The sequence below is a fragment of the Anser brachyrhynchus genome, assembly GCF_964034855.1.
Source record: "Anser brachyrhynchus genome assembly, chromosome: 3".
Lineage (NCBI taxonomy): Eukaryota > Metazoa > Chordata > Aves > Anseriformes > Anatidae > Anser > Anser brachyrhynchus.
This window is the reverse complement of record NC_137696.1, coordinates 121,916,006-121,930,727: the sequence shown is the minus strand read 5'-3', so window position 1 is coordinate 121,930,727 and position 14,722 is coordinate 121,916,006. Positions and strand designations below refer to the sequence as shown.

At 39.7% G+C, this 14,722-nt stretch overlaps 1 protein-coding gene and 1 long non-coding RNA gene across 5 annotated transcripts in view; one reads left to right on the top strand and one right to left on the bottom strand.

Moving 5' to 3' along the window:
- Positions 1 to 770: 770 nt before the first annotated feature.
- TFAP2D (transcription factor AP-2 delta) overlaps positions 771 to 14,722 on the bottom strand; it is a 53,224-nt gene continuing 39,272 nt past the window's right edge. For all 4 annotated transcript variants that reach the window (XM_080583797.1, XM_080583795.1, XM_080583796.1 and 1 more), the window contains one exon: positions 771 to 3,140. In XM_080583797.1, the coding sequence (XP_080439923.1) occupies positions 2,921 to 3,140 (220 nt within the window). In that variant the 3' untranslated portion in view covers positions 771 to 2,920. The remainder of the gene's footprint in view (positions 3,141 to 14,722) is intronic.
- Positions 5,873 to 14,722, top strand: part of LOC308191424 — a 169,713-nt gene continuing 160,863 nt past the window's right edge. Inside the window, exon 1 of the long non-coding RNA XR_013947975.1 lies at positions 5,873 to 7,324. This is a non-coding gene — a long non-coding RNA (uncharacterized lncRNA). The remainder of the gene's footprint in view (positions 7,325 to 14,722) is intronic.

The window sequence follows — 14,722 nt, the reverse complement described above, 5'->3', positions numbered from 1 at the left end:
TCTTTCTTTCTTTCTTTCTTTCTTTCTTTCTTTCTTTCTTTCTTTCTTTTTCTCTTTCTTTTCTTTCTTTCTTTCGCCCGCCTGCCTTCCTTCCTTCCTTCCTTCCTTCCTTCCTTCCTTCCTTCCTTCCTTCCTTCCTTCTTTTCTTTCTCCTTTTTCTTTCTTTCCTTCTTCCTTCCTTCCTTCCTTCCTTCCTTCCTTCCTTCCTTCCTTCCTTCCTTCCTTCCTTCCTTCCTTCCTTCCTTCCTTCCTTCCTTCCTTCCTTTCTCTCCTTTCTTTCTTTCTTTCTTTCTTTCTTTCTTTCTTTCTTTCTTTCTTTCTTTCTTTCTTTCTTTCTTTCTTTCTTTCTTTCTTTCTTTCTTTCTTCTTTCTTCTTTCTTCTTTCTTTCTTTTCTCTTTCTTTCTTTCTTTCTTTCTTTCTTTCTTTCTTTCTTTCTTTCTTTCTTTCTTTCTTTCTTTTTCTTTCTTTCTTTCTTTCTTTCTTTCTTTCTTTCTTTCTTTCTTTTTCTTTCTTTCTTTCTTTCTTTCTTTCTTTCTTTCTTTCTTTCTTTCTTTCTTTCTTTCTTTCTTTCTTTCTTTCTTTCTCTCTTTCTCTCTTTCTCTCTTTCTCTCTTTCTCTCTTTCTCTCTTTCTTTCTTCTTCCTTCCTTCCTTCCTTTCTTTCTTTCTTCCTTTCTTTCTTCCTTTCCTTTCTTTCCTTTCTTTCTTTCTTTCGCCTTTCTTTCACCTTCCTGCCTTCCTGCCTTCCTTCTACAAGCAAATAGGGACTCAGTTAGTTTTAGCTTGTTTTCTTGCCTTGATGGCAATGTACTTACTGGTCTCAAGAGGAATAGTACTATGCCATAACTGTTCTGTTTCCTTCCATACCTTTGAAAGCTGAGGATGATCTTGTTAATCATCTCCCTACATCATACCTGTAAATGCTTTTGGACAGTTTTTATAGCCCCTAGGTTGATAAATCTAAAGCGGGTCATGCAAGATGTAATGTATTTTAACTAGCTCTAGAAAATGACAATGTGTTTGAGCACTTTTATCCCTGGCTTCCTTCTTATCTAGTTGAGAAAAAGACACACTTCAAGAGCATGATTCATTGTTGTTTTGAGGTAAGATGAAGAGCACACCATAAGTGCCTCTTTCTCTCCACTGATTATAGGGAGAAGAGGGTGACCAGTCCAGTTGTAGTCATGTGCAATAGAAAATACCACCATTAAATTCCAGCTATTATCCATGGAGAAAGACAGGCACTTCCAGACGATCCCTTCCACCCATCCTAGGCACTTGGTGTGCAGGACAGGTGGCCACCCATATGTCTCTAGAGCTGTCTTCTCAGGCCCTCCATATCGTCTTCCAGGAGAGTCCAGACTCCCTATTGGTTTCTTGACATATCTGTCAAAACTATGTGGCTGTCTTGGACACCCTAAAGCATCTCAAATAGCTATAAACGCTTACACATGGACTACTGTATATTTTTTTTTCCTACTGTAGAAAGAGATGAATTGTCTTTTGGAAGAAAAGATCTTATTATGTTGATTTTAAAGAGTTTGAAGGTCAATATAAGCCCACCCTACAATATCAATCCTCCCTAACTTTCTCAGTAAAATGATATGAGAGAAACAAGAAAAGGAACTGAATGGAAGTCTCATTGAAGAAGTCAGAATGTGGCTGGGAAATGCCTCTTGACTCAGAGGCTTGAGCTCAAACTATGCCTCCAGTGTTTTCTTTGTGAGGATGTGTGCTGGGTGGTGAACTAATATTTCAAAATACACAAAGTTATTAGCCACTTAGCTGCTGTGGACCGTACCAATCTTACATGTCATTTTGGTTTTATTTTAATTTTTCTATAGATGAGTGGATTCTGTTAGACCTCTGCACCTCAGCTGGATTTCTGAAAACAATAAAGCTGCAGAAACGAGCTGTTGAAGAAAAAGCATCATAAAATCATGGCAACACAAAAGGTGACTCCGATTGCCTGCATTGATCCTGTTGAACAGAAACCCAGGTGTGGCAGACTGCAGTGTTATGGGACCAAGGGCTGAGAAGATAGAGGACAGAAGCCCATGCAGTCATTTAATCTGAAGTTCACAGAGGCATCAGGGCTCTTAATTAAACTATCAAGTGTGGATATTTTTTCCCCATTTTGTCTGCCATGCTCTTCTCACAAGAGACACCTTAGCTGCTTGAATGGCCAGGACAGATTCCTAACAGGTTCTGGTCTTACTCCAGTGCAGCTTTATTATAAGGTTCTGGTCTTACTCCAGTGCAGCTTTATTATACAATCCCATGTGGAGATATGCAGCCCCCAATACCAAACAGTTCATTTGTCCCATGACCCACAGATTCCTCTCTTGCCAGGAATCCATATTATTTTCCCAATGTTGTCTGGATCAGGCATTTCTGATGGATCAGAGGAAGCCCTTCTTTCAATCTATCCTGCATGTGAGCAAAGCCAGTATGCTGGAACTGCATGTCCCACAACCGATGTGCTAGCCCTAACTGTGCTGCCAGAGAAGAAAGTGCTTCAAGTTGGCCTGTGACAAATTTCGTGTGCCACCTCAGCCAAGTCCAGAAGTGCTTATAAAAACAGTGTTAGTGTATCATTCAGAACAATCAAATACTACGTGCACGAAAAAGTAGTTTAGAGCAACATAAATTTTAAAAAAGTGACAATTTCATCCCACAATTACTGTACACTGCTGTTCTTAGGATTGAATACTTTCCTCTCTCATGCTCTCTCTTTCTCTGTTTTAATCTTTCTCTTTTTTCTTTCTTTTTTCTTTTTTTTTTCCTTTTTTTTTTTTCCTTCGTTTTTCCCCCCTTTTTTGGATTTTGTCCACTGGAGATAAATCGCCCTCAATGATATATATATTTAAAAAAAAATATCAGCAGCAAGACTCTCTTGAAATAGATTCTGTTTGATGTAGCTAGTCTGTCTTTTCTGTTTTGCCCTCTTTCACAGCAGCCTCTGAAGTTTTCCGCAGGGGGGCTTTCTCCGAGTTGGCGTGTCCTTGGCCGGATTCCGCCGCTCCTCCGTTTTTGTGCGATGTGTGCTTTTCCAAGTAGTTCAGCATTTCACTGAGAACAGTTTGGAAAGTGCTTAGGGCAGCACATATTGCAGGAGTTCCAAAACCATGAGTGATCAAACTACAAATGGGAAGGAGACAAAAAGAGAAAAAGAAATACACACACACACATAAATATATTTGCACTCACATACGTCAAAGAGTTTACAGTAAGCTGATTTTGCTACAGTGAAATTCAAGATTTGCTCCCTAAACTATTTATTACCTGCAGGAGAAACAGAAAGGAAAAGAATAGAGCAGAAGAGCAGACTACACACAGCTTCAAAGGTTGTTTTTGGTAGGAGTATCACTTCTGAAACACCGTGGGACAGATCTGCGGCTGATGCAGATTGACACAGTATTGTTGACTTCAGAGAGACCAAGAGAAATCCATGCCCAAGACCCTCCAGCATTGCTACTTTTCTTGTCCCAGAAGGTTTGGCTCCCTTCTTTCTCAGGTATATGAAATCAGTTCTGTGTGGTTTATCCACTCTCCCAGGTCAAACTGTTAAACAACAAGCTTTGATTATCCTACATGGAATTATGTATAGTTGCATATGTATTAGGAAATTATGCAATGCCAGGGCAATAGGCACAGTTTGGTCTTTTCTATGCTGCTAAACCCTCTGAATATCCAACAGTGGGGAATCCAAACCGCCCTTTGGGAATAGCTCCTGGCCATTGCTAAGGCCCAACACCCAACAACATCTAGAGCTAGTTCAGCTAGGCTAAATCCACAGATTTTCCTAACAAATTAATAGTAAAAATAACCAAGTTCCAACATCTCTTGCTGTGGTGATGTTAAATTTCCTAGAACAGATTTATCTTATTGCATCTTTCACCTAAATAGTGTGTTTTCTCAAGTTAACGCTGAATTTGTTCTTCTTTTCCTGACCTGCAAAGAAGATGAATTTCACTGTTGCTCCTCACTTAACAGTTACTGAAATGATGTATTTGTGGAGTAGTCAGGCAGTCTGATAGTAGGTTAATTTCATTTAAATCTAAAGAAGCACTTCATTGCACCTATAGATATCTGTAGTCACCCGAGATGCTTTTGGGCATCCACCTGGCTTCCACTTGCAGATACAGGAACATGCATGTTTGTTCCTGTGTCAGATAACAGCTTTGCAAGGATTTTGGAAATGGTACCAGAGACCACTCTTTAGGCAACTGACTCCAGCCCTGCCTGCTTAAATGCTACGTGTACACTACAAGTTGTTCACATAAGCCTCAGGGCATCTCGTGTGGTACTAGACACCTTCATATGGGCAACCAAATTCTTTTCATCGTTATAATAAATCATTTTGATAACTTGTAGGTGGAAAAACAAGAACAGAAACAGAAGCAAAAACAATGAACCAACTAACCAAAAATCCTTCCTGATTTTTAACTTTCATATAGAAACATAAGTTGAAAATTATTTCAGAGGTTGAAATGTCATTGCAGTATTTAAAATATTTATTTCAGACATCCCAGTTCTGCTTAGGGAAGAAGAAAACAAGGAAAGGATAATAAGCTGATTTTTGACTCTGCAGATATTTTTCAGAAATCAATATTTTATATTGGTTTGGGTGAGGGAGAAAAACCACATTACAGTGATTCTTCCAAAACAATAACTACTTCATCCCATTCTAGTTAAGATTTTGCCCTTATGGTAACTCTCTGGGTGTCTGAGGCACCACGTCAGTAAACCCTGATCTAAAGCAGAGAGCCACACATAGGTTAGAAATGGGAACATTGCATTTCAGTGAGAACTCCTCTCCTCTGCATTTTGGCTTCTTAGTCTTTCCAGCTGTTTTAGAAAACAGTAGAAAAATAGTGGTCTAGGGAATAGAGGTTATACAAGACATGGACAATTGCCAGAATACTGGACGTATGGAAAACAAATATGGGAAAGGTTCCAACACGTCTTTCAGGGTGATCTTTCTGTCTCTGCTGGACATGGGAACCTTGTTTGCTAGGAATGCCAGCAAAGGAATGCCGGCCTAAGAAAGACACCAAACTTATGTGAGTCCTAACCAAAATGAGAGCTCAGTGGGGAAATACCTCTCCATTTCAGATTAGGAATGGTCCAGTCTTTTATGAAAGCTCTCCCAAAGGCGATTAACAAATAACTCACTTTTAGAATGTTTATCTATCAGTCTCCAGGCACTTTTCAAAGCAGGAAATTATGTTTATCTCAAGTTAGTAATGAGAGGAAAATGGTAATTAAATATTTACAAGGACTATTTTGCAGACGTCAATTAATGATACCACATGACTCTTGAAGTCTGGACTCTTGAAATTTGGACTTATAGTAATATCTACATCTTTTCAGTTTAACATCAAAGAGAGGTAAAAATATATGGCTTTGATTTCAAACTTTTCATTTGTTTGTTTTTGAGAAATGTTTGGCTTACCAAGAAAAAAAATCATCATAATTGTCTGATGTTTTTAATATTTCCAGAAACGTCAGCCATAGCATACAGATAAGATTATTTTTAGCCCTTAAAATTCTGATATTTAGGAGTCAGGTGACTTTAAGATTTTGTGTTGCACTTTATCTTCACTTCTGTCTTTCATAAGTCCAGAGGAATGAAAATGTGAAGAAGCTAAGATTATCAGAGAGCAAGAAAAATAAAGTCCAAAACTATCATTACTAGTTATAATATTTTATGATTTTTACAGTGCTTGTATGATCTTCTGGGTCCTGTTTGAGGGAACTGACTATACTGAGAGATGTATAAAATATTAATGATCTTGCGTGCAAAATAAAATAGTTTATCAGCTTTAAGAGTTGACAACACCTGCAATCGTTAATTTCCAGTAGACAGTAATACTACGTTTAAGAAAGGACTGAATAGCGAAGAATTCTCCTGGTCTTCTTGTCTTTGAACATTTCCACTCTTGAGCAAAAGAAATAGTACTGTGTTCATATAATAGTTCAATACACCCTGAAGAGCAAAGTTGGAATACTGCAGTGAAACCTTACAGAGATTGGCTCAGAAAAAAAATCCATAGGGTTAAGAATGAGGGTAGAAGAATTTAATGTTCTGAAATGCTGAACAAGACTATAGAAAACAGTAGAATGGGACAAAGTCTGATATTAAGATATGTAAGCAAAAATGTGAACTTGTAGCTGTATCCATCAACAGTGCCTAAACTTCCATTACAATCAAAGAGGACTCAAGTCCGTTTCCTGTGTGTAAGAGTCTTCATTGATTTGAGATGCCCTATGGCGCCTAAGAAACCAACACAGAATTGGTAGGCATGATATAGAACTTAAGTTCACCTTGCTTCTAGGTGTTTTGAGGCCATGCAGGTTATCATTATGCATCTTTGTGCACTAGTACTATACACTGGTGTTTAGGCAACTGAATTGTGCCCTGGGGATTTATTCAATATTGTCAGAGATGTGTGGAGTATGACTAAGCATATGAAAAGCCTCTTTTATGATCAAGTACACCATTTATTTATTTTATTTTATTTTATTTTATTTTATTTTATTTTATTTTATTTTATTTTATTTTATTTTATTTTATTTATTTTATTTTATTTTATTTTATTTTATTTTATTTTATTTTATTTTATTTTATTTTATTTTATTTTATTTTATTTTCTGGCTACACCAAGAATCTGAGCAAGAATGTTTGGTGCCATTTTAGATGTCTTATATTAACAAGATATTTGTGCCAGGTGAGCAGGTAATGCAGAGTGCTTACAGAACACCCTTTTAAAGCAGCAATGGGCTGATGGTATACTTTGTAGTATCTAAAAATATGTCTCATGCTAATGTTTATTGAGTTATATCTTTCCACAGATATAGTGAAGTCCCCTGACTACAAGGGAAGCTTAAACAACCAGCTGATATGGAGACACCTTGATATTAGTATTTCATACTGAACAGAATCTTTAACTTCTTGCCTGAAAACTAATGTTGTCCTGGTTCCAGTTAGGACAGAGTTAATTTTCCCTCATAGTAGCTGGTAGGGTGCTATGTTTTGGATTAGGATGAGAAGAGCGCTGATAACATGCTGATGTTTTAATTGCTGCAGAGCAGTGTTTACACCAGGCCAAGGACTTTTCGGCTTCTCGCTCTGTCCTGCCAGCGAGCAGGCTGGGGGTGCAGCAGGAGCTGGGAGGGGACAGACCCAGGACAGCTGACCCAAACTGGCCAAAGGGGTATTCCATACCATCTGACGTCATGCTAAACAATATATAGGGGTGGCTGGCCGGGGTCGGGGGGGCCGGCTGCTCGGGAATAGGCTGGGCATCGGTCAGCGGGTGGTGAGCAATTGCATTGTGCATCACTTGTTTTCTTACACATTATTATTGTTAATACTATTATAATTATCACTATTATTATTATTATTGTTATTATTATATTCCTTATATTCCTTATATTATTATATTCCTGTCTTAATAAACTGTCTTTATCTCAACTCACCGGCTTCACTTTCCCGTTTCTCTCCCCCATCCCAGAGAGGGAGGGGGGAGGGTGAGCGAACGGCTGTGTGGTGTTTAGCTGCCAGCCGGGTTAAACCACAACAAATGTTCACAGGAAAAGGATTCTGTGGGGTGAGTTATGCATCTATCACCTTTACAGATCTGCTTTTTAAGCTTTTATGCACCACAAATAATCCAAAAGCAGTTTTTTTCAAGGCAGATTTGTATTTATTATTAAACAACAACAACCAACCAGCCTTGAAATGGCACTGCAGTCTCATGACAACTCATTTGATTCCTGTTGAATGTATTCTCCCCCACAGATGGAGATATGCAAAGCCTATTAACTTTCCCATGATACTTACTGAAAGAAACCATTTTATAGAAAATTTCTGACCAGCCCTCCATGGCACACTCTTGTGAGGATGTATTTTTTTTAGCCCTGCTTTATGTAATGAGCATAAAAAGGCTGAGAGATATCTTCTATTTTATCTTACATTTTTATGAGTAGTTCCCATTACTCTAATTTTGGTGAGCTTTGTTTATCTACAAGTCTTTGACAAATCTAAGAAAGATGGATAATTTCCCTTTGCCAATGAAAGTAAGTTTCAAGTTGGGAAGAAATTCTGATTTTTACACTGAAATCCAAAGTGTGACAGGCAGAAGACTAATGGCAAAGCATTAAAACACACTTCCTGAAAGTCACATTTAAATGCGTGATTTTTTGACTGAGCTCCCACTAAATTCAGTCCACTTTTGTTTGTGCTTCACATCTACTAAGAGGATTGTTTTCATTGTAAGACTTTCTTTTGGGTTTAAGATCCTAAAATTAAACTTAGAGTTTTTATAGTGGAATCATCTGAGTATTCTTGGTCTTCTAGTACATTTCATTGCAACCCCTAAAAGCAAAAAACTTTATTGTTCTAAAAGGTAAGGTCAAAATCTCTGATTTTGGTACTGTTTATGAAGAGATGCAGAAAGAAGGAAATGAATAGCAGGTCAATGTATTATAAATCCTTATGCTTAAAGACATCCAGACCAGCCTGCAATCCTGTTCAGTGCTATGATGCAATTATGTATGCTCATATTTTAATGATGGCCTCACTTAAAAATGAAAAGATCCAAGTATGCCTGAAGGCTTGGACTCTTATTTGGCAGCTACCTCAAGGACTTCTCCATACCTTAGGCTGGTGAAACTTCAACATGCGGTAAAAGAAACAGATTCCCTCACTGGGGGTGGGGGGTGGGGAGGAGGAGGCCATCTGCACAGAATGTTTACACCCTCATTTAAAATAAATAAATACTTTAAAACAGTAATAATGATGAAGAAAAGGCAAGCTTGAACTTATTGTTTGGAGTTTCTCAGAATTTTGAATGTGAAAACCACTTCATGATTACCTAGATTTAACAATATGTGGCAGATGACAAATAATGAAATCTGATAAGATTTTTGATGGCTGTAAATGAAATGGAAAAATATTTGAATCATCATAGTGATACAAATAACTTCCTAAGTTAGAGGTATCTCTACTGAATTCCAAGGGTTTCTGCTGATTGCAAGGTCTGCCTTATGTAGGATGCCTTGAGAATTAAACTTTACTTCAGAAGGTGAGTGGACCATACCATGGCACAAGTTAGGCTGATAGTCAAGATGAACACTAGAACACGAGCAGCATATATTACAGGGATAATAGTCTATAGGATCAGAGTGGCAAACAGCACATACAAAAGTTGCCTTGCAAAGTAAGTCCTTGGGCTTGTTTTCCATTCATAATTGAACAAGTGTATTAAGGACATGTTCTCATAACCAGACGGACCTCATTTTACTGCATATAAAAGCAGTGGAAAAAAGAGAGCAATGTGTATTGGGCTTACCTGGCAAGGTTTTGGTAGTAGGGGTGTAGAGGGTGCTACAGGTTTGGCCTCTGTGAGAAGAGCCCAGAAACTGTCCATTGTTAGATAAAGGCCAGCTCCAGCCAACACCAGAGAGGAACTCCACTGGTGTCCAGAGCTGAGCCAGTGAGCAATGCTGGTTGTGCCTCTGTGAGAGCGGATTTAAGAAAGGACAACAACAACAACAACACAAAGCAAATAAACAAACAAACAAAAAACGTGCTTCACAGCAGCAGCTGGAAGAGAGGTGAGAAAACGTAAAGAGAAAAAAATCCCTCAGATGCCAAGGTTAGTGCAGAAGGAGGGCAGAAGGTGCTCCAGGCATGGAGGAGGCCCTGTGGCCTGTGGAGAGGCCCCTGGTGGAGCAGGCTGTCCCCCTGCAGCCCATGGGTCCCACATGGAGCAGATCTCCACGCTGCAGCCCGGGGAGGAGCCCCCGGTGGAGCAGGTGGATGTGTCCTGGAGGAGGTCGCAGCCCATGGAGATCCCCTGCAGGAGCAGGCCCCGGGCCAGAGCTGCAGCCCGTGGAGAGGAGCCCACGCAGGAGCAGGGGTTCTGGGGGGAGCTGCCGCCCGTGGGGGACCCCTGCTGAAGCAGTTTGCTCCTGATGGATGGACCCCATGGTACGGACCCATATGGGAGCAGTTCTTGAAGAGCTGCTGCCTGTGGGCATCCCCTGCAGGGTCACTTTGGAAAGGACGGCATCCCGTGGGAGGGACCCCATGTGGAGCAGGGGCAGAGAGGGACCGTGAAGGAGCGTCAGAGAGCGTCAGGGACTCACTGCAGACCCCATTCCCTGTTCCCCTATGCTGCTTGGGGGGGGGGGGGGGGGGGGGGGCGATGTAGAAGGGGGTGGATGGGGGACAGGTGTTTTTAGTTTGCTTTTAGTTTCTCAGTGTTCTAGTCTGCTGCTAATAGTTATATTAATCTACCTATGTTGAATCTGTTTTGCCTGTGATGGTAATCAGTGAGTGATCTCCCTGTTCTTATCTCAACCTTTGAGCCCTTTTTTATTCCATGTGACTAGGGGGAGTGAGAGAGCAGTGGTGGTAAAGTTTACTTGCCCATCAGGGTGAAAGAACAGCAGAGTGCCAGAGCTGACGCCCCCTATTTCCAAAATATTCTGTTTCAGCTCTGAAGATTCTGGACCCCAAATATGATTTTCCACATTAGGAAAATTGCCCAGGGAATGTCTCTGAAATATCCAAGACTGTGTCTATAGTGTTTCTGAGCTATAAGACAAAGATTTAGCCATGGAACAATATCGCACATGGCACTCGTAGAAGCCCTTGGATGTTTGCCAATAAATGCTACCAGCACAGCATATTATAGTCCCCAAATAAAACACTGGATAACCCTGTGACTTGTTAGTTTTCAATGAGAAAAAAGTATACCGGCTTCTGCCTCACTGTGGATGAAAAGTGGCCTTGCTGCCCATCACTGCCTGGGGAGCCAAATACACCGATGAGACCACAGAGAGACACAAGATGACTGGGTACTTTTGAGAAAGTGTGAGTGTGTTCATGTGACTCACACAGCCTTTGCTGTTGCTGTTCCTACACAGTTCCTTTAGCTTCTCCTTTAACTTAGTCAGTGGTCGCATCTCTGCCCTACAACAAGGCACAGAAGTAAATGAGATTCAACCAACTTTCTATCATCTGTAGACGATCATCAGACGATCATCTGTCATCAGTGAAGATGATGATATAGCTGAGAAGTCGCATTGTCCTCCTCAAATGAGAAAGACCAAGAGCTAAGCATTATAAACATGCGGATGACAAAGCAATATTGTATCCCAGTAATTTGGGAATGAGGAGATGACATTTCTTTTCCTTGGAATCAGAAGAAATCTTAAGTACTGGACTGAGAAACAGTCTAGCCTCTGTGCTTTTTTCATCTCTGATTAATACATAATTACTCTTTCCTCATTAAGCAAGGAACTTACTTGTTAATGAAGAGGGTAAAGAAAAGAAAACAGGTCATCAGATCTCCTGACTCCATAAGTTGTGACTTTAAAGGAATATAAAATCATAGAATGATAAAATCATCCAGGTTGGAAATGACCCACCACTAAACCATGTCCCATGTCCACACATCTCTTAAATATCTCCAGGGATAGGATTCCACCACTTCCCTGAGGAGTGTGTTCCAATGCTTAATCACCCTCTCTGTGAAGAAATACCATAAGACTCAACAAAATCCTTACTATTTCTCTATCTTAGCAATTCAGCCTCTGCACACAAAAATGTTCCAATCTTTTCAAAGTGATTTTGGTTATAAGCAGAACAGGAGGAGATGATAGAATCCCTGCTATGAAAAGATTGAAGATGGAATCCCTGGAAAAAGGAATGAGTGACAAATCCTAGAGGAAGGATCTCTAATACCTTCGGCAAACATAAGGCCAGGTAAAAGAAAGAACAAAAGGAACAAGAAAGGAACAATTTCTTGATTGCTAATACCTCAGCACTAGGAACCAATACGTTCCTTTGCAACTAACTGAATCAAAGGCCAGATTGTGAGAGATCATGGAAGTCAGGAAACTCTAGAGGGCACCGGAGCTGTTTCACCACACAGTCTCACACCAAGCTTCTTCCAGTCCATGCATGTAAACAGAATGCTGCTATCGCTAATCAAGATGACTGGAATTATGACAGCAGCTGCTCTACCTCCTGATAGGAAAAGAAGTATAAGAAATAGAAAACAATATAAAAAGGGGCTAAGATATCTGTAAAGGCAACCCACAAGTAAGAATTTGGTCTTGGCTCTTTGTTATAATTTAAAAAATGCTCTTTGCTTCAAAATGTATTTCATTGCTCTCTTTTACCCTTCAGAAGGAAGGATGTTACTTTTTTACTGCTCCGAATGTCTGAGCCTCTGTTTTTTTGCCTGTCGCCTTTTGTGTCACCTTGTCAGTGTGATGCCAGGCACTCACAGGAGGCTGACAGCTCCAGGCTCAGAGACTGACTAAATGACAAAACTCTTGTCTCAAACAGTTTCATGGTGAGGGTGTTTCATATCAGCTGGATGGCTAGGCAAAACACAGAATAATTTGAGAGGATAACGATTGCTTTTATTTTCTAGCTTTAGTATTCTGAGCCTATTATTTTTGTCTGTTTATATAAGGTTTCTGCTCTGAAAGAAGTGCCACTTGCAAAAAAAAGTAGTTTTCCCTTTGCTCTTTTGCAGTTGTTATCTTTTATATGTGAAATAGATTATCTAGATGTGGTTGTGCACCTTGACGAAATGTAACCTTAAAGGACCAAATCCAAATTCTGTAATCAGTAAATATTCATCTTTCTCTATGGGATGGATGACATCAGTAGGATATCTGAGCTTTCTATCTAGTACAAGTTCTTGTAGACGCAAGTGACCCAAAAGCAGCTGTAAAAGGCATGTTTATATCTAATTTTACAAGTGAAGAAGTAAGGCTAAGAGTCTGACAAATGAGGTGAGGGAGCCTGTACTTATGTAAGCCAAGAAAAATGCACAGCACTCTTTAGTATAATCTCAGAAAATAGTCTCTCTATAATTTTTTTTTGTGTGTGTGTGTGTGTCACTTTTTTTTTTTTCTCCCCAACACAGAATTTTTTGGGGAGGCTTGCTTTTTTTGGGGGTGGGAGCTCATTTTTGGTGGGATTTGCAGGAACAGTAGTTTTCACTAGGTTTTTAGGAACTAAAAAAGACTTCTGCCAAAAATTCAAAAACCCTGATATCAACTTCTTATTAAAACATTTATTATTATAACATCTTCTAGATAAGGGGAGACCTCTCATTCTAAGAACGTGCATCTGCTCATACAGTTAGTAGAAATACTTAATTTAATAAAATATACTCTTTCATAAAACCACACTTTTGCTTTCACTGCAAGATTGAGCAGTGGCAGACAGCAAAGCTATTCTGAAGAAAAGGCAGGTTATGAATGTAAAGACAAGAAGACACATGTCAATGTGACTCTCAGATCCCTGAATGAATCTGTGGGAAGCTCAGATATTGCAGTGGAATGGAAAAGAGAAGTAGATACATGCTCTCTACACTCAACAGGAGAGAAAGAGGGACTAAAATCAAATCAAATGCACTAATTTACTGTTTTCAACTTTTAGTCGTGTTGAAAGGATGTCCTAAATTCTACTCCTTAGACTGAAGGCTGGTTTGATGCTTTATCAACAGACATAAATATAAAATGAATAAAACAGGATCCTAGATCCAGCATTCTAGCTTTGGTTTAATGCAGAAGCTACCACACTAGATAAACATACTCAAAGGTTTTCATTCGCAATCCGGTCTGAAATTTTCCTCTGCAAAAGAGAAAAACTTTAAAAACAGGGATGGAAAGTGAACATGCAAGCTCACCCATGCAACTAAGAGATGCTATGGGACATTCAGAGCATTTTTAAGGCTGGTAGATGTGATGCGGGGCTCACAAACAAGCCTTGAGCTGAGGGAGTAGCAGATGAATGTGACACAGGATGGTCTTTTACACCTAAAATGCGCCTAGACCTCCACATTCATGAGACAGTTAAATAACTCTAAGGTACTTAAACTGGGGCTAGGGTACGACTTCAGTCATCTATATCTGTGCTAGTAAGGTGAAGAGTGCAAAGGTTCCTCCTCTGCTCATGAGAGATCTAACACAGTCTGGCCTCATCTCCATTATTCAAGTATTTTAATCTGAAAAGTGGAGGCTATTTCTAAGATTCCAACTGGGAACATCCCCTTGACAGGGATAAGGTTGCCTTGTGCCTCGGAATTGCTTGTGACAGGAAGAGTTGGTCTAGGCCAAGTTCATAAAAACAAAACAAAACAAAAACAAACAAACCAAAACAAAAAAGCAGTAACAATCAAACATTATAGACTGTTGTGTTCCAGTGTCCAGGACCATACCCACACAGTTAATAGATAGGTTTTCATATATCTTTGAGGGGGTTTAGATTTTTACGTATCTCCATTCCTTCTCTGAAATATGGCAGAAGCATTTCCCTTCTTCACAGCAGGGATCTATATGACTGAAAGCTATCAGTTCTTCTGGTCTTGTTCTATGCTCTGGGGGTGGTTGGATGCACTAAATGCCTGGGAAGTGCAAAGGTGCCAAAGACAGGTGACACGTGAGTTAACTCCAACTGTTTCCCATACTGACATGCTTCTGTACCATCAAGATCTACCTGCACACCATTAAATGAAAAAGGATGCTGTTAGACAATTGTGCTGGTTAGCATTAATCCAGATTCATAAGAAGAAACCTGCAATGTCAGAATTCAGCTTTGCTCAGTTAATGGCAGGATTATGGGTGTTTGGGGGTTAGCCAAAGTTTCACCATCTCACATCACAACTAATCTGCACCATATGGTC